We start from the raw sequence: 27,622 nt of genomic DNA, 5'->3' as shown, positions 1-27,622 counted from the left end.
GGACCTAACTTTAAATATTTTATCTTGCTATATGATAGGAAAAATTGAAGGTTAAGAATATACTACTGAGAGTCCTCTAAGGCAGGCGATGGCCAGGTTCTTGGGATCAAAATGCCTTGATGGACATTTTGAGTGCCAGTCTGGAGAAGCCTGTAGAGTGATCTAGGTTATGTCCCCTAAGATATGATAAGCCTCTATAATTGAACTAAAATCTAATGCATGAAAGGACAGGGTAGGAATCGGGCTGGAAGAAAAGTGCTAGATGATACTAGATGTCCTGTAGCCAGGAAAGCAAGCCAGGCAGGCCCACTTTGGCTTGCTGCAGGTTCTGATGTGCATTGTGAGATGCTCACAGCATGCAGTAAAAACCAAGTACATGTTTTTTATATATGAGAGCAGCCTGTACAGCTATGAAAGACTAATGGTGAGGCAGGAGCACAACTTTAAGGAATTTAGAAATCATAGAATGTCAATATTTACACACTATTTAGGTGTTCATGCCTTCCACATTATGTAATGAAACACATATATTACTTTTTAAATCTGCCTGAACAGAGCAATAAAAACACTGGGACACAATAGACAAGTAGTCTGTGTCATTTGTACATGCCTTAACTGCTGTGTTATATTTGGTCTCTTTTGGCATTATATTGGTTTTATAATATTAACAGGAATGATTTGTTAATATACCACCTGAGGCAACACGTATTATGCTCCCAGTATCCTTCACCTCATTGCTTTTACAGTCGCTCCCATTGCATGTGATCATCAACTAGAGGGGGGAAAAAAACAGCTGGGGGTTAGGAGGTAAAGTGAGATCTTTGTCTTCCTCTCCAGGAAACATACGAAAAGGAATGGGATACCTACTTACACTCAAGGCAATATTATCGCTGCAAAGTCTTCTAATTGTTATCATTTTGCAAGAATAATGCAAATAATCTTATTCTATGTCACTATAAGTGACTCTACATTTAAACTAGGTACATGCAATGGTTTTCTTTTCTTCTTTTACATATTTAGACTGAAAAACATCTGTCCCTTCTAAACATGTTACATCTTTGGATTTCACAACCAATCGAGAATGCTTGATAACTTTACTTCCTATGCCCAATATAAATAGTTATGTATTTCCCAGCCAGGACTTCTGGGAATGCCTGATATAATTATTATATTCACAACTCACTGTATATTGGCTTAATGGTCATTGGGAACATTCCTTTCTACATTGCTGTAAAGGCTTCCACCCTAAGAGATAGCCGAAAAATCATTGGTGTTAGTGGTAACTGACTGAGTCACAACTTGCTCATTGCTCAAAGAACCCATTACAACCTCTGGAGGAACCCTGGCTGAGAAATACTGCACTACATGTCATACATACAAGGACTATTTATATTACAACAAAGAAAAGTAAAATGAACCTAAATGTAAAGAGTGATGATTTATTCACCCTAGGGAACATCCATAAATGTTAGCTGTTATCCAGTGCCCTGAAAGATTTGTTGTCTGTTGTCTTGAATTGCACCTGAACAATTACCCAAACATGTCTTTTGTACGGGAACTGCAATACCGACTGTATAGCTTAATGTCTGCAGTGTGAGATCATCTAAGGTACTGCTGCTCCCAACAAGTGTTTTGGAGTGAGATCCAGTGATGGGACTACTTTGGTATTCACTGTTCATACTGGAGTGAAACATGCCATGCAAGAAGCTCCAAGTTTATGTCTTATCCACTACATGGATCTGCACTTCTTCCACCTTTCCTCGTTTCTTCAATTCCCCCTCACCCTTTTAGTTAAAAGTTCACCGGTCAACAAGGGGGGCCAAACATGGGTAAAGCCCTGCTCCTCAACCAATAGAGTCACCTCTACACAGTTCAGGACAATTTATGTTAGGTCAATTATGGGAAAAAGATCAGCAGTAGGGAGACTATAAACAATGTTCATGATTATTGCCATGTCATCTACTTGCATTTTTTTGGTTAAAGCTTTAATGTTTATGTTCCTTAATAAATAGGAACAAAAGCTGTTACCCAAAGTGATCAATCATTTTTTTTTTAACTAAATAATAAGAGTAAATAAATCTAATTGGTCCCAATGAGCAACAGAGCAACAACCCACTCATTGTTTCTCTTCCTCACAACCCACTCATTGTTTCTCTTCCTCTAGTTTCTTAGTCACCTACTTAAATAGGTGAAAAACTATTTTCACACCATATGGCAGTGCTCCAGATGGTGTAAAAATACATGCTTACTTACATGTTTATATAATTTCCCATTTCCTCTTCCACTGTGCTCATTGTGCTTCTAAAATTATCGTTTAGTCATTGAGTTCTCATATCAGATGTAAAATTCTATACAGTACCTAGCTGAGCTTCAGGACCTGGTTCAAGATTTAAAGTGAACCTATTATTAAAGTGTGAATTTGAGGTTAAATGATTGATTGCTTTGATTCCTAAAAGTTTTATTTTTTTATTTTTCTTTTAAGTACTTTTATGACCCCCTCCCATTCCCCCACTTTCAGGTTCTCACCATGGAGAGAAAGATTGACATGAAATGCAGCCACTTGGGATATATTCTATATCTCATATCCCAGAGGGCTACTGGATTGTAAACATCTTTTCTTTTTTTCTATTTTTTTTTCTGTCTGAAGTTTCAACCTCTCTGTATGTTGGTTAACTTTCTACAGTAAGTAATGAAAAATTCTAAACTTTACCATTTTCACCAGTACAGATAGAGAGGTATCATATGCTCTTTGAACACTAGGCCTGATTTATCAAAGCTCACCCCATTCAGAGAAGATTGACTATCATGGGTGAACATGGGATATCCAGCAAACCAGAAATGGATCTAATCCAGGATTGAAAATATAGCAATAGGAAAAAATAGGAAATTATTTAGGAAATCTAGTTTGCTGGATCACCCAGGTTCCCCACGAAAGTCTTTGCTCTCCAGTCTTGGATAAATCAGTCTAACTGGTTTTGTTTTTGGAAAAATTGAAGAGGAATCTAACCAACGAGCTAAATTTATAAAACAGGGAATCAGACATTTCCTCAAACACTCCCATATGAGATACTTCCAGGTCCATGTGTTTCGATGGCATGAATTGATTTCCAGCTATGTGATAGGAATCAAAAAACGGGGACATTGACAAACCTCTTTAATCCAAAATTAAGACAAACCTTTGAATTTCATATATACTTTAAAATCGGAATCCTTTTAAATGTTGTATAGCACAATGAGCCTTTTTCTCGATATCATTGCTAGTTATTCTCTAAATTAATTGAGAAATAAAAATTTATAGTTAATATTCAACTGTTCGGTAATGCCCTGTTTGAGTTGATGTCATCTAAGTGAAATGAATAGCAATGAATTTATTTACATTCTAATCAGTTGAATCTGACTGATAATCTGTGAGGTGACCATAATTAAAGATATTTAAACTCTCATACTAAGGTGATGGTTAGCAGTTCATATTTCCACATAATGAAACCAATAAAGTTCATAATTTTTCCTTTTGCACCTAACTGCTTGCAGTAATTGCAGATGTTTAATGTTACACTGATCAAGGACAATAAGATCAGAATTCTTACTTGAGAGGTTATGTTGGAAGTCAAGTTTAATTTGCCAGTTTTAGACATGGAAATTACTCAGTGTTTGATAGCAGTATGTGGCACTCTTGTCCCTTATCATAAAAAAGGGTCTTGTGTTTCACTGTATATCAGATCGAAAAGAAATTTCACTCCTTGTGCCTAATGTGGTTGGAACAGAGTGTAATTGAAAATGAATCAGAGTTTTTTTTTTTTCGTTTCTTTTAGAATAACTGGTATTGGCAACTTTAGGAACAGTTCAGCCAGAATAAATTGGCTTTAAACACTTTCAAAATTAGTTTGATAGATGATGGTGCTGTCTGTGCTCCCCCATGGAGCTGATTTGCAGCTTCTGAAATGAGCCCCTTGTTTTTCAGCAAGTCATCCCATCCAGCTGGCATCAAGTATACATTTTATGAGCTGAACAAATGATTTGAAACAATAATGTTTGTAGTTTATACTTACATATCATCAAATCTTTCATAAGAACCCAGGCTATTTATTTAAAAGAGAGATGTGGTAATCAGGACTTAATTGTAAGGACTCTGTTTCCTTTTCCTGAGTTAATTGCAAATAGTTTTAACCAAATGTAATGCTCACACCAGCAGGAGCTGCTGAATTTCTGGATTCTCTCCACATGGGGCAGAAATAAACACATGCACAGCTCATCATGGCTAGGGGTTTTTTTGAATAACACCACAAACATGGGACCAATGTTTTTTTTTCGCCTTCCTCTGGATCACATATGTATATATGATTTTGCCTCGGATATGCTAGTTTCTAGTATGTATATTTCAATAATGATTTAATGGTTGGATAGATTTTTTCAACCTGACTAACTGTACAACTATGTAAACAGGAGGGATGAACAGGGCTGCAGAATGTCTGGAATCCAAAGGCACATAGGATAATATCATAGGATAAAGCATGAAAACTCTGCTTTATCCACATCCCAGGTAGTATCCTCCAATGTGTCTCCCACATCTGCAAGCTTCTCTTTTAAGCACCAAAGGTCCCAGATCACAGGAGGCTTCTTTCTTTCCTCCCTGGCAGTCCAAAATCTTGGCCCCTGGCTAACCTGGACCAAGAGCGCCATCCAGCCCTGTAGATTCTTCACTTAAACTTGGATGCCCTGTTTTTTAATGCTAAACGTATTTATTATATATTTGATCCCCTGCCTCAATGAGTGTCAAATCAACTGACAGTTGACAATTATTAGGTTTACAACAGAAACCGTATTGGTTTCTATAGCCAACATACAGCATATTCTATTTTCTTCTTTTTTATTACATTTTCTGTATGTTCATGCAAAGAGAACAATGGCATCTTCTATAATTAAATATTTACAGGTGTTCAATATTTTTATACTTAAGATTTTGTTTTTCACCTAATTACCACTAAGTATAAAATTATCTTGGTGAATTTCTTAAGGTTTCCTTGAACAACTAGGTCTTTAATGCATTTTTCGCTTTACTAATCATTAGAAATGAACACTATATATAGCCAAATTCACTCTCATATGTCCACATAAAATTAATGCTAGCCAACCCAACCACTACCTCTCAGCTAACACATTCTGTACAGGAGAAGTGAAGTGAAGAGGTTACAATTTTAATTAAGCAATTAATGGCTTGGAAAAGTCTAAATTACAGGGTATATTGCCCACTGGAGTGACAATAACTGTCCCTGTTAACCATACACTGCCGTCTGCCACCTTAATTTACTCTCAACAACTCTGTCCAATTTTTTTTTACTGTAAAATTTAGTTAACCCTTATGTGGCTGTGAATTGGATTTGTTTTACACCTCATTTGGTCAAGGTATTTTTTCATTTTTCACATCACCAATGAAGACTGCAATACAGATGATAACCTATTTCAAGTATACACTTTTTTTAGGGCAGAGATCCTATAAAACTTGATATAGCCCTTGTTTTTTTGGAATCCATTTGAGTCACATAATTTCTTTCTATAAATGTGTGTCAAATTAAATAAGTACACTAATATTTTTACAAGTGAACAAAAACAATATTAGCAAAAAAAATTATGTCGAAACTGTAGTTAGTAATTAAATAGCAAACATAAAACAAAAAAAAAATCCTTACTAAAAAAAAAATATATATATATATATATATATATATATATATGTGTGTATATATTTTTTTTCTATTGCGTCAATGGAATGTAAAGAGAAGTAAGGATCAGTAAAATAGGAAGCAAGCCGAATTGTGGTTGTTAAGTAGATGTGAACCCTAACTGAATAGCATGTTGTTTGCAGAAGGTCTTTGCATAATAAACATGACCACGCAGCTTGTAAAGTAATTATAAATGCTGTTAGTGACATATGTATGAATATCTCAATCAACTGGTAATATCACCAGCATAATTTTCTGAAATATAGAACTTACTGGAGGCTTTTGCTTTCGTGGAACCTCAGAAGAATTGATTGAAAGATTGACATTTATAATTTACTTTTTTATGTTGACAATTAGGGATGAGCGAGCAAAACTTTAAAATTCGATCTCGCAGCGAATAGGACCGTTCTCGCTTACCAAACATGTAAGCGAGAACAACCTGTGTAACTTCGGCCGTCGATATTGAATTTTTTGGAACCTGACAGCTTTGCTCCCCTGATTGCTCCTGCAGCCCTGTAGTATGTGTTCTTGGATAGAGATTCTCATTGATGAGCACAGCCGCGGGACTCACACTGACAGTATGAGTACCACTGCTCATCAATGAATGCAGCCGTGAGAATCATCACAGGATGATTCCCACAGCTGCTTTCATTCATGACGAGCACAACCGGGGGACTCTAACAAGAGGAATACTGCGGCTGCATTGATGAATGCAGTCGTGGGAACCCTCTTATGTGCGATCCTCGGGCACTAGTGGTTAAATGAGGGCTTGTCAGCTTTCGGGGACCTATAGTAAGTTCGAGGAAATTTTCGCAAGAATGTTAAAGGCAATCTTGCTCATCTCTATTGACAATATTTAAAATAGAAAATACATAAATATTTGACAAGGAAAATACAACCATACTACTCTGTTTGATGGAAGGGTTTGCCATTATTTATAAGTGTTTTGAACTGACACAAATCCTTTCAAATGCCATGATGCAAGGATTACCTTATCTACTGGCGTATTTAAAGGGTATAGCATGATTACAATTCTTCCTAAAATATAAGCTATTTTAAATATCTTATCCTAATATTTAATTCCTGACAGAAATTGCATTGTAATCCAAGGGAATCTGGATTGAAGTATGTTCACTAGGTATTCTGTACACAAGGATCTGATCACAGTGAATGTGTGTCTCTGCCAAACTGACGTCTGCCACAATAATATGCATTTAGTTTTCAAACCAGAAAATGAAACTGCTAAGCAGTGATATATTCCCTTTCCATTGAGTTAATAAAAAATGTAAACCTTTTTAAGAAATATGTTATATTAAATATACATTGTGTGGTTGGGGTAGATGGGGAACTTAAAAGGATTATTAGGGGGTTATTTTTTCTTAAAGTGAATGATAAGGCCTCTTGAAGACTTGCGGTAAATAGCAGTGTTGGCCCTTATGCTGTGCCAACTTTTTGCCAACTGTATAGGAGCAGCTGAGAACCACTTTGTGCAAGTGTTGGTTGTATTGCGTTCTAGTTGTGGCACGGTTCCTGAAAGCAAAATGTTGCTTTTGGTAATGCTTTTCCTCCACTTTAAATTCAAGGACAATATGTGCAAATGTGTTGACCCACAATGCAGTTCATGGAGGTATAGCTGTAATTTACTATTTGCCTTGGAACAGCTAATCATGCGGTGTTTGACTGCAAGGCTAAACAGGGCACAACAAACCTTGTAAAATAACTTTTTTCTTTAAAGTTTCTAGTAGTTGCCAATATAGCCCAGTGTCTGGGTTTGTAGATCCAGAAGCTATATGTGGATGAGGAAAAGCTGGTAATTTTACTGCATAGTCACATACTTATGATCCCAAGCTCATTTGCTGCTATAAAAGCTATATCCATCATCCATCCATCAAGTATTAAAGGGTGGTATTTGAAGGGATGGGCTAAGTTGATGGGTCTGCTGACTAAAGAATTACTGTGTCATGGCATGGCAAGTGAACTGAAAACTGCATTAGTTTTACTCTGTGGTTAGAGTTGTCAACTTTATATCATATGTATATGAAAAAAAAACACAAAAATGTAAAACACAAAAAAATGTAAAAACTTTGCAAAAACAACTGACTTAATTAAAATGAGAATGACCAAAAAACAAAGTTTTATTTTATAGTAAACTAATGCCTTTTTATATATTCCACTGTTTGTAGCAATGGTAACAAATTCTAGAAAGTTTCAGTGATTACTGCAGACTAGAAATCTAGTTAATAAGATATTTGCTTGGCTTCTGCACAATAGATGAAAGCGGAAACAAAAAAGAAGTATCTCATTGTAAGTCTGAAAGTCAACAAGGAATAGGAAATGTTATTTGTGGATTCATTTACCTAGCATTTATACTGCGAGTACTGGTTTTGATCATTGCAAGATGCTGGGACATGGCAAGTAGACTTGAAGGAGATGATCACAGAGGATAGGACATGGCTACTTAAAATGGACCTATCACCACTATAAAGGCTGAAGGGGAAACCCACAGCCTCCTATACTACATACATCATCTTTTTATGTGCATGCTTGAAATCAGGCATGTGTCATAACGGGCTTTCCTGAAATGTAATGTGTAATATCGGGTGATGTGAGCCGGTAGAAGAAGAAAAAAGATGGCAGTGCTGTCCACTTCGCACCATAAAGAAGAAGTAAGCTGGCAGAGCGCTGGACCTACTAGACTTGGATTGCAGAGGGATCATGGGCTTTTAAAAAGAAAATGCAAATGCTATTTCTTTTTTTTTTTTATATTATTTTTTTTTTAGAACGTTACGTGTTAAGATTTCCAAGCAATTTTGTAGTAAATATAATTGCACTCACTATACAATACTTAGAGCAGCAGACTAGTGGTAGCAGCAACCAAAGCCCCAAAACATATAAAAAGGTGATAACTTTTTTCTCATTGTATTTAAATCCTTTTGCCACCTCTAGATATTAGATAGTTGTAAGAAATAGACAGTAGAAGGAAGAATGTGGACAGGGGATGATTGAAGGACTTACTAAAAGTTCAAGTATTTTGGCACTATTGCCCCTGCTTTCTTCCTTTCCCTTATTAAAAGTCCAGTATCACATTCCACAATAGGCACTTCCAAAAATCATTGCTTAATAGGAGCGGTAGAGAATGAACTGTGTGCATTATGTGACCTGACACCAAACTAGTAGCTTGGGAGATGTTACCACTGCAAAATATGTACCTCTAAGACTTTGGCCACGCATGACAAATTCACTATAATTTAAACTTTAAAATCTTTTTGCAATCAGTTGAACACTTTTGGTTAAGTCTTGGATAGAGTCAGCCTTTAAAAAACATTGTACATTGTAATTCAGCCTAATGTTTTCTGAATGATGACAAACAACTGTTTCACCAATACTCTTACAATATCACACAGTGATTTAAATGAGAATATGTCGAAATAAGGTTTGAAAGTAACAGCATGTACAGTTTTTGATGGAATCATACAGGAGGTCCGCAATTTGAAACATCTCCTCAGAGTACAAGTAAACTGGAACAAAACTGTTTAACCAACTGAATCATCTCAATACATTTATGCCATCGCCTGTTTTCAACTTTTTCCTTCTGTATGAAGAGTAAATTGTATGTTTCTAAAATTTCTACAATGCTTTTGTGACAACTACTGAAAAATATTCATTATAGTTTGTCTATTCTAGAAAATATTTTTTTTTACAATCTTGACACTTCACAAAAATCTATTTTATATTCTTAAAGTTTCTTTTTTCAAACATGGTGTGTTGTCTCATTATGTGTGATCTAATATCAAGGGGTTGACTGATCAAAATTTGCCTAAGGAAACCTTGGCACAAAAATAGGCTACGATAAAAAAAAAAAATTATCACAAAAAAGGGAATGCCCTATAGCTTTCAGTTGAATTATCGTTCTGCAGTGTTCTTTGTTACTAGCGACATTTTTTTTAATTTATTCCAAAATAATACAAAAAAACTGAGAGTGAGGCTGGGTCACCTGTGTATATTTAATGAAATATTATCTTACAATATGATTTACCATTAACTGAGCTACCGTATAATCAATATAGCTAGGATATTTTATGAAGTGTTAATAAAAAAAATTGGATACAACAGTAAGCTAATTAAGAAATATTATACAACATTGTTTGCATGGATAAGTAATCTCATTAGCTTTTTTATATATTTATAGATAATAAATATGTGTATGTGTAAGGCAAAATAAAACTTAAAACATATTTAGTCCATATCGGCAATATATGTCCATTTCCCTATGTTTTGTTTATGATAAACTCTGAAATTACAAAATGAGAATATAGGGAGATGTTCTTAGGTAATTCACTATTTAAACAAAAATTTATTTTTAGTTTTAATCCCTACTAAAATTAAGAAGGATGGAACTAGAAAAAAAAGTTTTTTTGGCAAACAAAGTTAAACTTAATTATGATATGTTATTTATGAAGTGCAGAAAAAGTGAATGCTAGACAAAGCTCAGCCGATGTATAAAAATTGGTCAGGGTGTCCGTTCAACAGATAAGGCAAATGTAGTGAGGTCTTGTCCCAACGCGTTTCATCGTGAGGCTTTTTCAGGGAATGACAAAAATAATGTTGGATGTGTCCAAGGGCTGGAGGTAGTGGTACCAGGTGGTAGCTGTATCAAACATTCTCACAGGAAGACGGAAGTTAGGTCCTTGGAGAGACCCAGATTCACTATTTAGTTATTTACATGTATGTTTGTATAAATATAATACATAGTGATTTATTGCACATGTTCTAAACATTCTGACCTTACTCTATCTTGTTGGAGGAAACTTGCACAATACAATTTGAGTTGTACTATCATCTTCACAAGAAATAATAACCCCCAGTACTGGATTGTCATACTGATATATTTTTATATTGACACGTTTTTTCTGTACATGTGGATGGACTTTTTAAAACCATACCATACCACCACTTCAATAGACTTACATTGGTTACACTTGCAAACATGTTTAGTCCTTTGAAAACATTTTTTTACATGTGGATTCAATACAACCACCTGCGGCCACCTAAAAACACCTATCAATTACTTCCTGTTACCACTCCAGGGCAACTAGTGTTTGACATTATGGTAAAATATTGGAATACCAATAGACCGAACCCAACTTTAAGCTGTTATTTTTAGCTTTACAAATTTCAAGAATTTGAATGTTGGTGAATTATCATGAACATTACTGATGTATATTGTAGAGATCTAATACTAATTTATTTGACTGTATGACCAGTTCATTGGAAATCTGACAATGTGCAGTTTAATTTATTAAAGCTGTCCAAGACTGGAGAAGTTAGATTATCATGGATCTGTTCCAGGATTAAAAACATTTGCCAGACAATAGGGATTTTAGGAAAACCATTCAAGGTTTCCTGGATCACCCAGGTTGTCCTGTGATAGCCTATCTTCTCAAGTCCTGGAGGGCTTTTATAAATCAAGTTTCAAAGTACACAAATCCCAAACAATTTTCTTTGAAAATTAATGTGAACTTTTATATCTAATAAATGTGAAAGTAGGGTAACATTTGTATTTAACTAAGACCTATTCAACTGAATTTCCAAAATCAACATTTTTTGTTTCAGGTTCTGACTAAATGTAAAGAGCACTGTAAACGCAATACAGGCATTTTAATTTCTTTTATGTGTCTTGCTGTTGTTTCATCTGTTTTATGACCATTTTTACAAACCAGTATTCTTTTTGCCATTGATTGTCAACTTACAAATAAAGTGATGTAATAGCTTCAAAGGTTTTCTATGGTCAGGGTCCATTTTTGTAGTCTCCATGGATACTATCAAGAGCTTAAATATTCCTTAGAGCCAGCGAAATACTGAATTATTTCAGCTTTCAGTAATATTAACTCGGCTTATGGCAGCCTTTAGTTATGTAAGGATGATATTGGTACGGATCTATTAGACATTAAAAACCCATTTGTTGTAGAAAACAGACTATTGTTATGAACTTCTTCGACTGCTGTGTACATCTGCAGCACTTTCCTAATGATTTTTTATTACTTTTCAGCACTTTTGTAAATGTCAATAAATGTACGATTAAAGAACCCATAAATTCAATTAAAGGAGAACTGTAGGCTGAAATAAAATATTAAAAATAATCAAGTTTCGTATTCATTAAACAATCTTTAAATACCAATATATATCTGTATTACCTTACTGCAAATTTTTTTCTGCACGTTTTTGTAAAACCAACTTATGATTATATTGTGATAGGAGGAATAGAAAAAAGTGATTTATTAGTTTTCCTTGATCTCTGTAAAAAATATGGAGACAAACACTTGACCAAGCTGTATTGCATTGAAAAAAAAACCTATAACTAAAGCCACTTACCTCTACATTTTTTTTTTATTGGGTGAGGGCACAGGTACTGATGAGCAGACAATCAGACCACCTGTATTTCAAAGGATGAATCTATAATATGAGAACTTTTGAGAAACAGTATGTCTAATTTTGTCCTATTTAGATTATTATGGCCTTGAGATGGTGGCACCATATTGACCTTTAATATAAAAAAAAAATATTAAAAACTACTTAAAAAAGTAAATGAAAACCTAAAATAATTTTGCACAGATTACTATGTAAGTGTGCATTTTTTTGCCATTGGCTTCTTTTTTACTGACATTTTTCCTCTGCAATACCAGGTTGACTCCACCAATTTTAAACTTGGAATAAATACTGCAGCTGTTTCTGGAATGCAGTGTACACAGATAACTGAATAAACTTTTACATTCGGTTTGATGTGAATATACTGGTCATCCACCCACTTAATCTCTACCAAGCACACCCCCTTCTATGAGATTGAAATAACTCAATGTAGTCATGTGACCACTAAACAAATTAGCTAAAAAAAGGAAGAAAACACTTTTATTTCATAAAACTATTGTTGCTTTTTTTTAGCCATGACATTGGCATCAGGTGTGGGTTTACAAATACCTACTTTATAACCCATTGGAAGATTCCTCTCTACCCTTCGGCACCTGTTTCCTATTTCCTATGTAACCATTCCCCAGCCTAACCAAAACAAAGGGTTTTAGGTCCATTTGTGTTTATACGAAGTAGTTTCTGCTCAGCTGAATGGAGTTTTAGTGGGCTAGCAGTAAAAGTTCAATAGAAATATCATTTTAAATCAACTGAATACATTTCAGTTGCTTCACAGCAAAGTCTGTCTTACAATTCAGTTTCTAACTCAGAGCCTGGGAATAAATATCTGTCCTTGATAGTAGTTGAAGGGCTAGTGGGGAACTCTCTGTGGGGAACCAGTGCAGAGGTCCAACTTATCCCTACTGAATAATCTAATGTTCCTACCCTGGTCATATGTCTTTTAATAGAGGCTTAAGGTCAGTTGTTTTTGGGGGGGATTCAATTAACCTAATTGCATTTTTTTTGGAATGTGAAAGGAACCTGGAGTACCTGGAGGAGGCCCTGCAAAGGCCAGAGTGCTAACCACATAGCCACCGTGCTCTTTTGCTAATTTAAAATGAAAATTCCATTTGTTCCAATCAATATTGAGTGGTGTTTGCTAGGCCCATCTTTAGCATTTTCTGTTATACCTAGTCATGTATTTCATTCCCCAAACCTTCTGTAAAAAGAGACGTAGTCTTAATCCCCACAATACCCATATCAACCAGTTTAGCTGCTATTTATTTTTTCCTTAGAGTTTAAAACACTTTTTTTGCCGCTGAAACTTTCTTCATGCACATATATATATATTTTCGAGAATCAAACTTTAATATATAGTTCAAGTTATCTCTTGCCCTTACTAAACGCTTCAGTATTGTATTTTTTTTACAGCCACCTGCTATGAGTTTTCATTGTATTTTAGAAGCGTGTCATTTAAACTTATTCACCCATACTCTACAATTTGTCAAAATTAGCTTTTCTGATAATTGTATATTAGTCTTCCAATTTCTCTTGGCATTTTCTGTGTTTTAGAAATTGAGCTCTAACCCCATGAGCAGTTATTTCTGTTCACTATGTATCCATGTATCACAAACATCTCTTTTAAAACCAGAAAATTATATTTATATTGTAATCATTTTTCTATTGAAATTGTAATTTTTATGTTGCATTCTTTCTGATTCAGATGGCAAAGCAATATAGTAACATAAATAAAAAGACTGTAGGATATTCATTTTTTGAGTTTTCTTTTTACTACTCATATCAATACCTTTATTGTGCTCCACATAAGCCAAACACAGGATCTTTGACGAAATAATTTTATTCTATGTTATACAGCTGCATTCCTTATGTATAGGAAATGTTACCGAAACATTGCCTAAAGATTGTGTCCTACATAACTTCCATAACTTATTACAAACAGTAAAGGTTTAACTTAAAGGCTATGGGTTTATGTATAACAGATAGCCTTGAGAGTATCACAATATTAACTTTTGATTAATTTGTATTTACATAGTGCTGACACAATGGCCCTGATTCATCAAAAAAAAACGCGCTCGCTGGAAGCGCGAAAGTACGTACACTCGCCTCCTCACTGCCAGCCGGATTCCTGGCTTGATAATAATGAGCAATAGGGGTCGCGAATCTGCCAATTAAGGCGATTAGATTTCAGCTGCGCGATTAAGGAGGATCTGTTAAGCTGTCACTGGTGAGATTAGGGGAACAGTGACTTTTAATGCAAGCTCGCCAGTGTAAAGCTGCCGGAGATGCGCGGCTCCGGCCGCGAGCTTTTTCAGTATCTGAATAGCGCGACAGCGTACGATTTCGGATCGCGAATACGAATGCACGAGCGATCATCCGATTCTGCTTGATGAATTAGGGCCATTATGCAGCTCTTTACAAAGCCAATAGTTACTAACTCAAAAAGGCTCACAATCTAATGTCCCTACTATAGACATGGGACAATTTAGAGGGGAAGCCAATTAACTTAACTGCATGTTTTTGAACGTGGGAGGAAACAGGAGTATTAAGATCTTCCAGGTCCATGCATTTCAATTAATTCCAACTTAGAGTTTATAATGTATATGCTAATTTTCTGAAAGTTGGCATTTACATGTGGCTAAGCATGCTCCCCAACTAACAGTTCTTATGCCTAGTGATAGGCTGTTTTCTGTAGATGCCGATGGCTACATTGTTGGCTAGAGGAGTTAATATATCTACTTTAGTCTATAAGTCCCGGGGTATTTTTGGAGGACTCAGCATTCCTAAAAAGTTATTTTTTTTTTCATACAGACACATAAGAGCAGGCATTGTTTGTTTCCTATTTCCCAACAGTTAAAAAGCTGATACAAACTTTTCACCAAGATCTATCAGTCAAAGATTTCTGCTGATCCTAAAAAGCAACAAAAACGAAAAAAAAAATGGTACTTTGTAAAACAATACATCATCTTTACTTACAGTATTTATCCATACGAGAAGACTAAAACAGACTGTAGATTCCTTTTAAGCAGGTGAAGGGAAGCAGGTGAATACAGATACAGGAAAGTTTATTGTTTCTCATTGTATTAATCATAAAGACCTATCAGTTTATTCTAAATTTGCCGCTGTTACTGCTGTACTTATGATAGCTCACAGTTCGGAATTGATGACGTATTTGTTCTTCAAAACTTTAGAATAGTTTTAAAATTACATGAAGCCTGGGTCTCAGGTGTTTTGTGATTATTAATCTAATTGGCTGCAATTGATCTTTTTATGTGGTGTTTCCGCTTGATAAAGCAGACCTCTGTGTTATGGAAATTCAGTAGGCAGGGAGTAATCATGGGAACAACTTTCTACTTCCATTACCTTCCAGATGTTTTCATATGCTGATCTAATGGGTATGTGAAGAGTGCGTAACCTTGTCTGAATTTTTTTTATTTTATTTTAGCATGTACATGAAAAACACTTTGGGGTGACTATCTCAGTTTATATGGATCAGTGTATCTTCATCAGTTTTTCATATATAGAATTTGTCTTTCTCTCTTTAGTATATAGTTTGTTTACTTCTGCGATGACCAGCTGTTTAAATTAGGAAAAATCACAGGATATTTTTTTTAGGTCAAAGCGAATAGATGGCTTACAGTGAGATACACAAATATGACTGCATGGGTGTAGACAGAAAATTATCTAATTTATAAATAGCTCTTTTGTGCTACTGCAGGAGATTTTGGGGCAACTATTAGGAGATTCTTATTGTCAGGCTACTTTTAACTGGAAAAACAAATTACTAAAGAATTCACTTCAGACAGTAGGGCTCTGGTCCAGCAAAAGTACTCGCCAGACACAAGTCCCCCAATCTAAGGCGGCACTCTTCACCTATGGCAAGCCCAGGGTCGCTGGCCAGATAAGCATCTCCTAACACAGACCTTGAATCACCCAGCTTCACAAATGAAAGTGTATCCTCTCCAGCCTTGAACAGCTTTAATAAATCAGGCCCAGTGCCTCTACACAAAATATTGCATCATTTTAATATACCATCTCTACCATGAGGTATGGTATGGTATAGTTATGGTAGTGGCAGCATCATACTTTGAGATGTGTCCCTACTGTAGGTCCTAAAAGGCATGTAATGTACCATAGAATTGTAGAAACACAATGCAAAGAAATCCTCAAGAAAAACCACACTTTGCAGTATGTTAGGATACTGAGCTCAGGTAAATATTACAAGGAGAACCCCAGTTGTACGTGATTAGAAAAAATTAAACAGATTTTTAGGATTTATCCAAAGATAATTGTATTTTTCTTTGAATTTTCCCAAATATGCTACATAAAGTAAAGATATACATTCAATGTTGTATGGAAATAAAACAAAAAAACTTCCAAGAGTTGAATACTTTTCACAGAACCTGTAAAAATCAGTACAAACTTCCAATAATGTTATTTTTCATGTCTCTGGTGCGGTTTTTAGAAAGTGGGCACTGATGCTTCCAATGTGTTGCCAATGATCTTTATAGAGCCTGGCATTAAAAAAAGAGCCATAAATGAAATAGAAAAAGAAATATGCCGTTAAAGTATGAAGCATTTACCCTTTCTTTGCTGATATGGCACACCTACAGTAATTCTATAGGGGAAAGGAAGAGCATTTCATGTAGATTTACTGTGAGATCAGCATTTCAGTGGTGCGACCTGCCTTTGTCAAGGTACCCCTCTGTTAGGGAAAAAAAAAATTCTTGAAGAATTTACTTTGTGGGTTGCCTTAAAAAACATTGGTTACCCACCACTAATGTTGGTTGAAAATCTCACTATTCGACAGCTATTCTATCGAATATTGTTCGGGTGATCGAATGTTGAATTCAAACACCATTAAAGACAATGGTTGGAAAATTCTGGTTATTTTTCGGGACTGTGAGGAACTGCAAGAGCAATCAGGGGGGCAGAGCTGATAGCTCTGCTCCCCTGATTGCACTTGCAGCCCTTTACTAGTTGTATGTGTTTTTGGATAGAGTTTCTATATCCAAGAACACAGGAGTCCTGTGATCCTGGATAGAGAAAATGTATCCAGAAATAGGGATAGTACTCCCTGATTGGCTGAGGAAAGCTTTCCTCAGCCAATCAAAGAGCACTAGAGGTTTTGGATGGGGAGACTTGTTACCATTTAATCTCTAGTGCCAGGGATCGCACTCATTGAGAAGTGCCGCATTCATTGAGAAGATCCCCAGCACTAGAGGCTGGGGAAAGGAAAATCCTGATGACTCTTGAGCTGTCATCAGGGTTTACCTTTCTTTAGCCAATTACAGAGCACTAGAGGTGATGAATAGGGCGACTTGTCCTCATTTAACCTCTAGTGCCCGGGGATCCCACACTGACAGGAGGATTCCCACAGCTGTACAGGGAATAACCTGTAAAAAAATAAAAGTTAGTTACACAAATCACACATTCAGTAAATCACTTCAACAATATTTTTTTTTTTTAACTAATTTTTTTACACACAAATTTGCGTCGTTGAATTCTGTGTTTTTCCGGTCGGGTCTATCTGAATTCTAACAGGCTTATTAGGGTTGATTATAAGGACAACCCGAATACCCACCAACACTACCCACCACTGAAACATTGGTCACAGAATAATTCTAAATATTTATTCTTTTTATGGAATACCTGTGTGACCTCCCCTCTTTCGTTCTCTCTCTTTAAATGGCATTTCATGGAAATTATCCAGTGTATTTGAGTTTTATGGATTTATAAGCTCTTACATTACAGTTTTACAAAAAAACATGAAAGTCACCTCCTGAGTTTATGTAACTTAACCTCAAATCAACTGTTGTCCACTTTCCAGTGAACTATGTATCCAGGAGATATAGAGACTGCCAGACCATGTTATTATTACATTATTCAACAGATCATAGTAGTTATCTGCCAATAGTGACAGATACCATACTGTTAAAATCCATTAAAGAAAGAAGAAAGCTTTATTATGGACAAGAGTCAAAGTGTCATGCTGAGTTGCATTTTCATTTGGTTTGGAGAGCTGCTGTTCCTTATTGCTCAAAATACCGTTTTCATTTACCTGTTTTGCAGGAGATAAAAAAATTACACCTCTGCACCGAATGTCCAAGGAAAATTGTGCTTCTTAGATTATTACATTTGAACATCTTTTTTTTTTTATTGGTATATTCACATTATTGAAAATGCTTGTGGGAAGAACAATGTTATTATTTTCATTGTAATGTTAATTGAAGAATACAATGATATTTAGCTGCGGGTGCTATATGCACAGAAAACAATATGGCAAAAGTTGCCTTTGAGATTTTTGTATTACTGTCAGAAATTGTTTTTTCATGTGCATAATTTCTTCATAATAAAGAAAAAGAAAATTTAATATAAAATTTAAAATAACTTTTACAAATTAGAATTACATTTGTAATGATGCAATAGTGCTGCTAGTAGGAAAACTTCTTTGATATAACATGCAGGGTGGAAAAAATAACAAAAAGCTGAAATGAAGACATATTTTAGGTTACATAGTTACCTAGTTAGGATGTCCATCAAGTTCAACCAACATATCCCAGATAAAAACTCCAAAGATATAGTTGGTCCAGAGGAAGGCAAAAAAAACTCCTATTAAGTTTGGTTCAATTTGCTCCAAATAGGAAAGAAAAACCTTCACAATCCTGTAAGGCAATTGGATGTCCCCTGGTTTAACAGTCTTTGTTGTCTTTATTTGAAAACTTTAATACTCAGATATATTCTGTGTATCTAGAAAAGCATCCAGCTTTTTCTTAAAGCAATCTATAGAATGTGCTACAACTACTTCCTGAGGGAGCCGATTCCCCATTTTCATAGACCTTACAGTGAAGAATCCCTTCCTTATCTGGAGTTAGAATACCAATATTTAGTTGTAGTGGGCAACTGTAGTATATCATCAGGATTAGCTTTCAGGCATGTAGTCTTGAATCAACTAAACTTTTTTCTTTGTTCCAAACCTTCTTTGCTGACGGTGGGTGAGGACAGCTTGCAATTACTTAAGATTCTATAAATTCTTACTAGTATTAGTAAATTCTACAACCATATGTTTGTGACCAAAATAACAGCAGTTATGTAACATAAAATTGATTCAAATGTTTCAGTATTTTACAATGTACTGGTCAGTCTGCTGACCTCAAACTACCTGCAGTGAAGTGGTTTGATCTAGAAGAAGATCTCTTGTAAATAATAATGAACCAAATTTCACATATAGTAAGAGATCAGAATATTTGTTAACATCTGCAAAAATCTCAACACACACACACACACATTTTCATATATATACTAAAGAAAAAAAAGCGAAACCCTCAAAACCGTTTCATGCAATAAAAACAGAAAAGGTTCCATGGAAGGCTGAGATTAGAAATATTAAAGGTTATTATCACACTGATCTGATTTACAAGATTGAATATATCAGGAAGGTGGAGTTAAACTTTCATCTTGGAGGATAGTCATTTTTCCTTCATACATCAAAGTTGTCAATAAAGAATTCACTATGATTTTCTTCATAATAGAAGTTGACATACTGAGATTATATTCCTTATTATCATTTATAAATTATACCTTTATATTGTTGAATAATATAAAGAAATATGAAAGGTCAAACAGTTGGATCTTCCATTCATCTTCCTGACTCTGCAGCTATTAAAGAAAAATGCAAAAATGATTGTCAGAAAAGGAAAAAAATGATTCATGAATAAAATATAGATTAAACAAAAGGGTAAAAGCCATATTTTCTATTGAAATGAAATAATGGTATATTTAGTAACAATATAATTACATTAAAATTGATATAAATATATTTAAGTATTGTACATGCATTTCTATGTGTATATTAATTAAAAAATGTGCCTAACCAGAATATTCTTTCCCCCCGACTCCCAACCCAGACTCCGTTAGACCAGACCTACTACTTTTTAAGGATAATTTAATATATTAATTGGCATAAGGCCTGCAAGTGTTCCTAGTGGTGGCAGAACAGTGACTTTTCCAGAGTCCAAATAAGAGCTATGTACCCCTTCACTTAATTTTAGTCTAGATGGAAAATAACAGGTTTAATGTCCTCTGCTGCCCAATGTACCAATATAATGTGTGCATGTACCTTGGCAGCAATACATTAGCCTTTAGATGAGCTAGCTGGGACTAGATACAATCTATTGTGATTGGATGGAAATAAATTAGGTATTCAGGAACTAAATAATTTTTATTTTTTTGGAAAGCTTCTAAACGTATTCATTTATCCATCAACATGCACTTTCAGTTCTGCTTTTTTTAATCTGTTTGTCTTAAAGTGCCCCAAATGCACCCAAAATTGTTGTTTGGTCCCACCCTTTCAACTACAATGTCAGAACTCAAATACCTCTGTACTGTGATTTAGTTACCAAAGTGTTTTAGGGATACAACAGTGGATTTTTCAAAGTAACAAACAAACTACATACTCTCCTCCTAAAATATTTACATATTAGTTACAAATGATAATTAACACAAAATAAGCAATATTTTTAAAACATATTTCTTATGCCACAGCCCACAGGGTTCCAAACAATACATTGGAATGATGAGTCATGGTCATCTATCCCTTCCCACTTATGCCTAGTAGTGCCTCCCCGACCAACAAGGAATCACTGAAGGTGAAGGGTAAAAAGAAGTAGATTACACTGAGGCTTGTATAACTGAACTCTATAGTTTTGAGTCTTCTGGAGTCTTCTAGAATAAGGCTACATTTGCCTAAAGATGCCTATTTCTGGAAGCATGTTGTATACGGGCTCAAGGACAAAACCGGAACATTACACCTATTAAAATTGCCATTGAACCCCCCTGGCGCTAATCCTTAGTGTGGCTTGGGGTTCAAATTTCATTACAAAATGTGATAACCCCGAGCCACACTCATGGTGGAATTGAGGGCTTACCTGGGCCCGACCTCTGTGTCCCCTTGGTGATGCCTGGCCGACATCTGCGTACCCTTGGCGATGCCCAGCATCTGTATCCCCTGGCCTCGCATCCCCTGGCCTCGCATCCCCAAGGTGTAAACACGGTACGACATGTGTGCGCTAGGGGGCAGGACCGGTGGGAAATTTAAAAAATTAAGTATTTTTAAATGTCAAAAGTACCGCTTTGACATTTAAAAATACAAAAATATTCATACCACCAAGGAGGTACAAAAATACCCCAAATAAATGTGAACAAATCACATGCTGTTGTTTTCACCTATAAATATTTTACAAACTTGGCACAAATAGCACTTATTTGCTATATGCATCAGACAACTGAACAGGTTTTCCCATCATCTTGATAACTGGAATTACAGATAAACAATCTGGATTTTATCATTTTTTGGTGAGGGGGATAGTGCTCCAGTACATTATTTGTATTATCTTAATGTCTCTTGCCTTGTACCTGAACAAAACATGCACAGGAATATATGAAATGCAATGTTCAACGGCCTGATATATTTTAATTAAATCATTCATTCATTCATTCTTGTATCCCAGATACACATTTTTTTTGTCTAAGAGGCCAATAAATTTTGTTACTCTCAATGAGATCTGTGAATGCAGCAAATTAGAACAAGTGAACTGTACACTAATTATGTTTATTACTGGTCTACTTTATGTTGTAGATTTGATTTCAGACTTTGATTCAAGTATGTTATTCCTATTAATGCCAATGAATTTCTGCTAAGCATGACTGGCTTTGGTGCTTAAGGGATGTTGTAGGTAATTCCCTGGTGTTCTATGCATTGATGATTGAGGTCTTTTTCATAATAAGATGTTGGATAGTAAACGTTTCGAGAAATTACCTTTTTACATGCATTGCAGATAAGCCGTTAACCCATAACTCCCAATCACTTAATCCACATTAGGGCAGAGTGATACAATTATTTCAGTGGTTGAAATTATGTCCAGTCATCTCTTGTCAATAGTAATTAACAAAAAATGGAAGTTCAGCTAGTAGCTAGTTTCTTCAGTTCAGCATATATTATCAAGCTACAGTCTTAACATCAATTTTCAGTTCAAATATTTTTATATACCAAGGTATATTTTTAAAGATTTCAATAAATCAGTACATACAAAAGTTTGAAAATGTATTTAATATTAGCATTATTCTTGATCAACAATCGGTTGTTTGATTTAAACCCTCAGTCTACAACAGTCATATGTTTAATCCAACTTGGTAACATCAGTTCAGTAGATTTCTTTTAACTTAACTATCAATTTTTGGGTTTTTGGCATATCTGGTTTTTTAAAGCAGGAACGCAGATGGTTGGTCCCAGTAAGCACCCATATTGGTGGCTAGGTGGCGGACTCTCTGACTAGTTTTTTGGGTAAGGATTGGATTGTGCTGTCAAAACCAATGGAAGATAACTTCAGAGAAAGACAGAAAATATAACTTTAAACTTCAAAATGGAACACCATCTTTTAACCCCAGAACACATAAGTTAGGTTTCATATATGCTTTTTTCTGCATATGTTTAATTTAGATTGATTTGCATCTTATATTAAAATGTCCTAAACATGCATTGATGTTCTCCCTATTTGCTTCTCTACAATTCCTGTTGTTATGAGATGTTATGTGACTTCAAATTGCGTCCCTCGTGAAGATATTGGTTCTTATTTTTAAAGCTCTCCAAGATTGGAGAACATAGACTATCATGGGAGAACCTGGATCTTCTCTAGTCTTGGAGAGCTTGAATAAATCATGCCCATTGTGATCTGAACTGAGAATAAAGAACAGTTACAATCAGGTCAACACCAGTACAGAAAATTTGTTGTATCTGGTATTTGGAAAACCAGATCTTGAAGTGATCTCTTATTTATTTATTTTTATTTTCTATTTTCTTTCTTAGTGCTCAGTGGTGTCTTCATAATGTTGTGTGTTTATATTCTTTGAAATGTATGTAGAAGTTTTTGGAAGGAGTAGAGTCCCTGCCAAAAGTTATAGTTGTGTGTGTCCTGGCTATTTCTATTCACCCTCTGTGAATGAGAGGTGAGGGATTGAAATAGGGACACATATTTCTGAGACAATTGTACTGAAGGAAACTATTTTTAACAGGACACAGACAGCAAAAAATAAACTGCTAGGAGTCTCTATTACTTGAGTTAGTTTTGGCTTTACCTACACAAGGATTTTCAATGAACTCTTTTACGAGTTAGGGTATATCATTTAAATCACAGCTTTAAGATGGAAAACTAAATACTGATATCTGCATAATAAAAATGCTGTTCCTCGTAGGGACTCCAGGTAGATTTTCCAAAGTTGGCTTCCACCTCTTGTGCTATGCTCAATGTCCGATATCTACTGAATGGATGCAGGATATGAATAAATTGCAATAAAAATGATCAAACAAGAGCTGATGGGGAATGATAACCAGTTCACAAATATTATTCCAAAATCAAGTAGACTAATATTATCATATTTCTTTCAGCTCTAAGGGACAACAGAATTGAACTCATCCGAGCTTCCTGGCATGAACTGACTATCACCATCACTGACATTTCTTTGTCAGATGAAGGCCTGTATACTTGTTCTTTATTTACCATGCCTGTCAAAACATCCAAGGCTTACCTAACAGTTCTGGGTGAGTACTTTTTTTTGCTACCTTACTTTATAAATGTTGAGAAAATTCTAATTACCCCTAAAATGGAAGTAGATATCAAGTATTGTTTTATACCTATCATCAGCATATGTGCCCCTGCTTTTGTATTTTGTATATTTCAGTGGTCATGGAATTTAAATGGAATGCTATTTGAGATATAATACAGGTTTTTTGAATGGTCATTGTGAGTTGCCATTCTGTCATGGTCATTCACTCTAAATTGCTCTTTCACTAAAAACCTGTATTCAGGAGTTAGGATATTATTACTTTGCCTTCTTCTGTTGCATGCTTCTGACGCCAAATATATTGAGAGGCAGCCAAAAAATTTCAGCAAAGATCCATTCAGGTGGAAATACCTTTACTATATGTTATTGAAAGCTCCTTATTGATATCTAAAAAAAAAAGTTTACATCCTAATTGCATACACGAAAGTACCCCATGCTACCCCCCTATCCCAATGCTCTATTATGTTTTATATTGATATTTTCAGCTATGGTTCTTCCAAGAAAAAAAACTTGATTTGACTAACATTTGTAAAGTGCTACAGAATACGCTAGTACCATAAAATGGGTGAAATTATTAAACAAAATGTACTCAACATAGACACTATATAACTATTCTTATATGCTCTGAGTATATTCTTTGAACTCTTTTTCCTTTAAAACTGTACTTTTTTAGTATCCCTCTTTTTTTTACAACTGACCCCAAGGGACATGGTTTTGGCTTCATCCTAACTTAAACCTTTCAACTATATATTTTCAAGGACTCGGTGGCCATAAAACTCTAAAATTAAGGAAAGTTTTATAGCTGCTTGCTTTTTTCTTGGCTTAGTGTTTTTCTTGGTTTCTGTCATTTCTGCCGTCCACTATTAGTTTTTCTTGTTTTATTGGGAGCACTTTGCCATTTATACTTTATTCCCTAAATGATCTCTCCTCTTTTTTTTTTTCCTTGGAGGGTTTCAGTGACACTAAAAATGAAAGAGATTCATCGAGAAAGCCACAAAATAACACTTAAACTCAACACTCTATGAGATTCATTGAATGTCAGCAGCTGAATCAGATGAAATTGCCATAGTTTATTGCAAACACGCCTATGTTCCAAACCTGTTATATAATTTTAAAGATTGATTTTTTTTTGACTCCTAACTTCAGTTATTTTAGAATACCAAGCTCTTTCACTTAATAGGACTAATGCTGGATGCCAGTCATATTAAAGTTAATCCAGCTAGTGAATTGGTTTTGCGCATAGCATGTGAAAGCTGTTTTTTCTTTAAGCCCCACTGAGACTATTTTACAAAAAAAATCTTTACAAGTTTGCCATTAAGGACAAAAACTACCCATTCTAAGAACAGTATTTCAGGATAATAACGTCCTCAGCTTAAAGCATTTCCATGGAGACCCATCTTTGGATCCGAAGTATAAATGTCTAGCTAAATCCTCCATATGAACTGACTGTGTGGCATATTAAAAATAATATTGCAAAGGGGTAAAGGTTCTCATATACAAACTGCTTAGGATTTGAATTTGTATGTTTTTATTTTTCTTATCTAGCCACATTGTCAGTACATTTAACCATTTTACCTGACCTATTATATTCTTTTGTCGATGTAGCTATTGAAACAGTTCAATGTTAATAAAATATGATTTTTTGTAATGCATAACTCCAGGTAAACAGCTAAAGAAACTTAACAAAATAGCAATGTTGCAATTCTCAGATTTGATTTACCTAATTGTGAAGTGAGTTGAAATAAAATAACAGAAACACAAATATCAAGCCATGTGCAGGTAATTTTATGTAGCCAAATCAAGTTCATCATCCAGCAAGCAGGCATGTGATAGAGGGAAACTACAAATGTGTATTTGATTGTATGCTTGAAATAACAATTTAAGGTGGAAATAAACCCAGTTTACACTCACCTATCCCCATTCCATTAGAGGCGCTGGCATTTTTTTTCTTCTTTTCCTTGATTTGAATGTTGCCCATCTAAGTTTGCCGGGATTGCATAACTGCCACAAACAAAGCTTCCATATGGCTATGGTAACAAACCCTTTGCCAGAATTCATGGATATGAATTCTTGTAGCCAGCTAACGATTTTTCGTTGTCTAGTAACAGATTTTCTTAAAATATTATAGATATACTTAAGTAGAATTTGTTTGTTTCCATTTTTTATAAAGTCAAATAATATAAAATCTGCCATCTGAATATAATGCATTCTTATATATATCTAATGGGTGGCAACGTTGAACCTCTCTCAAGTTTTACAATTTCTCCTTATCTTTCCTTACGTAAAAACATATTGTTTACAGAGCACAATAGTTAAAGCTGAATTTTACTGGACTGAATCCCTTTATATGGCTCCATCTGAGGTTCAACTGTGATAGTTTTTTAATAGCAATAGTGTGTCCTTCTTCCATATAGAGTCAAGAAAGGCTTAAAATCTCAATAAATAGTTACCTATGTATGCAGTCAGGTGAATAAGTAGGTACACTTTACTAAAATTGTTGATTTCTTTCAACATATTTGAATAGACACATTTAAAAACAACATTTAATACCCACAGATAAAGGTGATATATTTGCAAATAACAAAAGAGATTTTTGCCTTTTCAGTTATCTTGCCAACAACGTTGTAGTAATTTGGCATAGAAAAATAAGTACATCCTTGGCCTTGGAAGCTGATATCTCCCCATTTTGGCAGAAATTATTCTTATGTTTTGCATTAATGCCCACTGGCAAAGACTGCATAAAGGCTTAGACCCCACATCCATGCAACACTCCTTCAGCTACACGATGTGTGTGGATTTATTTGCATGAAGGTCCACCATTAATTTCAATTATATTCAAATCCAGGTTTTGACTAGGCCAATTCATAACCCTTTATTTTTCATTTGAGCCATTCCTCTTTGAATTTACTAGTGTGCTCCAACCTTTAGACAAATGGCTTTACATTCCCACCTTGAATGTGAGCACGTTGAAACCACCTGCTGTGAGAATTACCTGTAGGTCCAGTGATGAAATTTTGGGATTCTTGGAGAATCTTTAAGCATTGGGCAGTGCTAGCAGCGTTGGCAGTTGTTTTAATCATATACCAGTTAATTTTTTTGCAGTGGAATAATTATTTTTAATAAATAATCTTTTAAATCTCTTGCCAAACTCAAGGTCATCCAGGCACTCCCCTCTCGGGGCCTTGAAGAGCTCTTTTAGCACACACATGAGTAGCAAAGAGAACCTCAGATATATGAATTAAATTGAAACCTGTGGGAATTCCATAAGGGATGTAGGGGTATACTTACTTTTTAATGTGAAAAATCTTCATTTTTAATAAATTAGATAATAGAATGAATTTTCCATTACAAGTGTCCTTTGTTATGGTTTATCACCTCTATCGGTAGGATGATCGGTATCACATGTACTTACTACTACATGTATCCACACAGGAAGATTTACCTTCAACTCTATGTTCTGGTGAGAATGGTAAAAATTTCAGATTCCTCAGTCATTTCTGTAATGGAAACAAAAGCAGAGACCCAACACAGCAAGGACACAAAATGCAAAATCCCTTAACAGAAAATCTAACTCTTCACTAATATGTCCAAATAAAAATTAAATTTTTGCCTGTAAAATACAGTTTAAAGGAAACAAAGCCCACTAAGCTATATCCATCATTTGTTATGGAATACTTGTTTATTTGTAATATATGTTCGTATGCTATTTTTTCATTTGTTCTTAAGCCATTAAATTGTTGTAAAGCTAGTATAGTGTAAACAAAATACAAGTTTGGTGAACCAAAGATACTGTTACTTTGCCTATGCAGAATAAAGTAAATGCTTCTGTACAAATGGCTTCCTCTGAGCCTCCATATATATATATA

General features: G+C 35.0%; 1 protein-coding gene across 3 annotated transcripts in view; it reads left to right on the top strand.

Moving 5' to 3' along the window:
- CADM2 (cell adhesion molecule 2) overlaps window positions 1-27,622 on the top strand; it is a 936,889-nt gene that overhangs the window by 762,509 nt on the left and 146,758 nt on the right. For all 3 annotated transcript variants that reach the window (XM_072431967.1, XM_072431968.1, XM_072431966.1), the window contains one exon: window positions 23,581-23,733. In XM_072431967.1, the coding sequence (XP_072288068.1) occupies window positions 23,581-23,733 (153 nt within the window). The remainder of the gene's footprint in view (window positions 1-23,580; window positions 23,734-27,622) is intronic.

This window comes from Pyxicephalus adspersus, chromosome 1 (assembly GCF_032062135.1).
Source record: "Pyxicephalus adspersus chromosome 1, UCB_Pads_2.0, whole genome shotgun sequence".
Lineage (NCBI taxonomy): Eukaryota > Metazoa > Chordata > Amphibia > Anura > Pyxicephalidae > Pyxicephalus > Pyxicephalus adspersus.
Note: the sequence above shows the minus strand (reverse complement) of the source record. Positions and strands in the feature narration are given on the sequence as shown.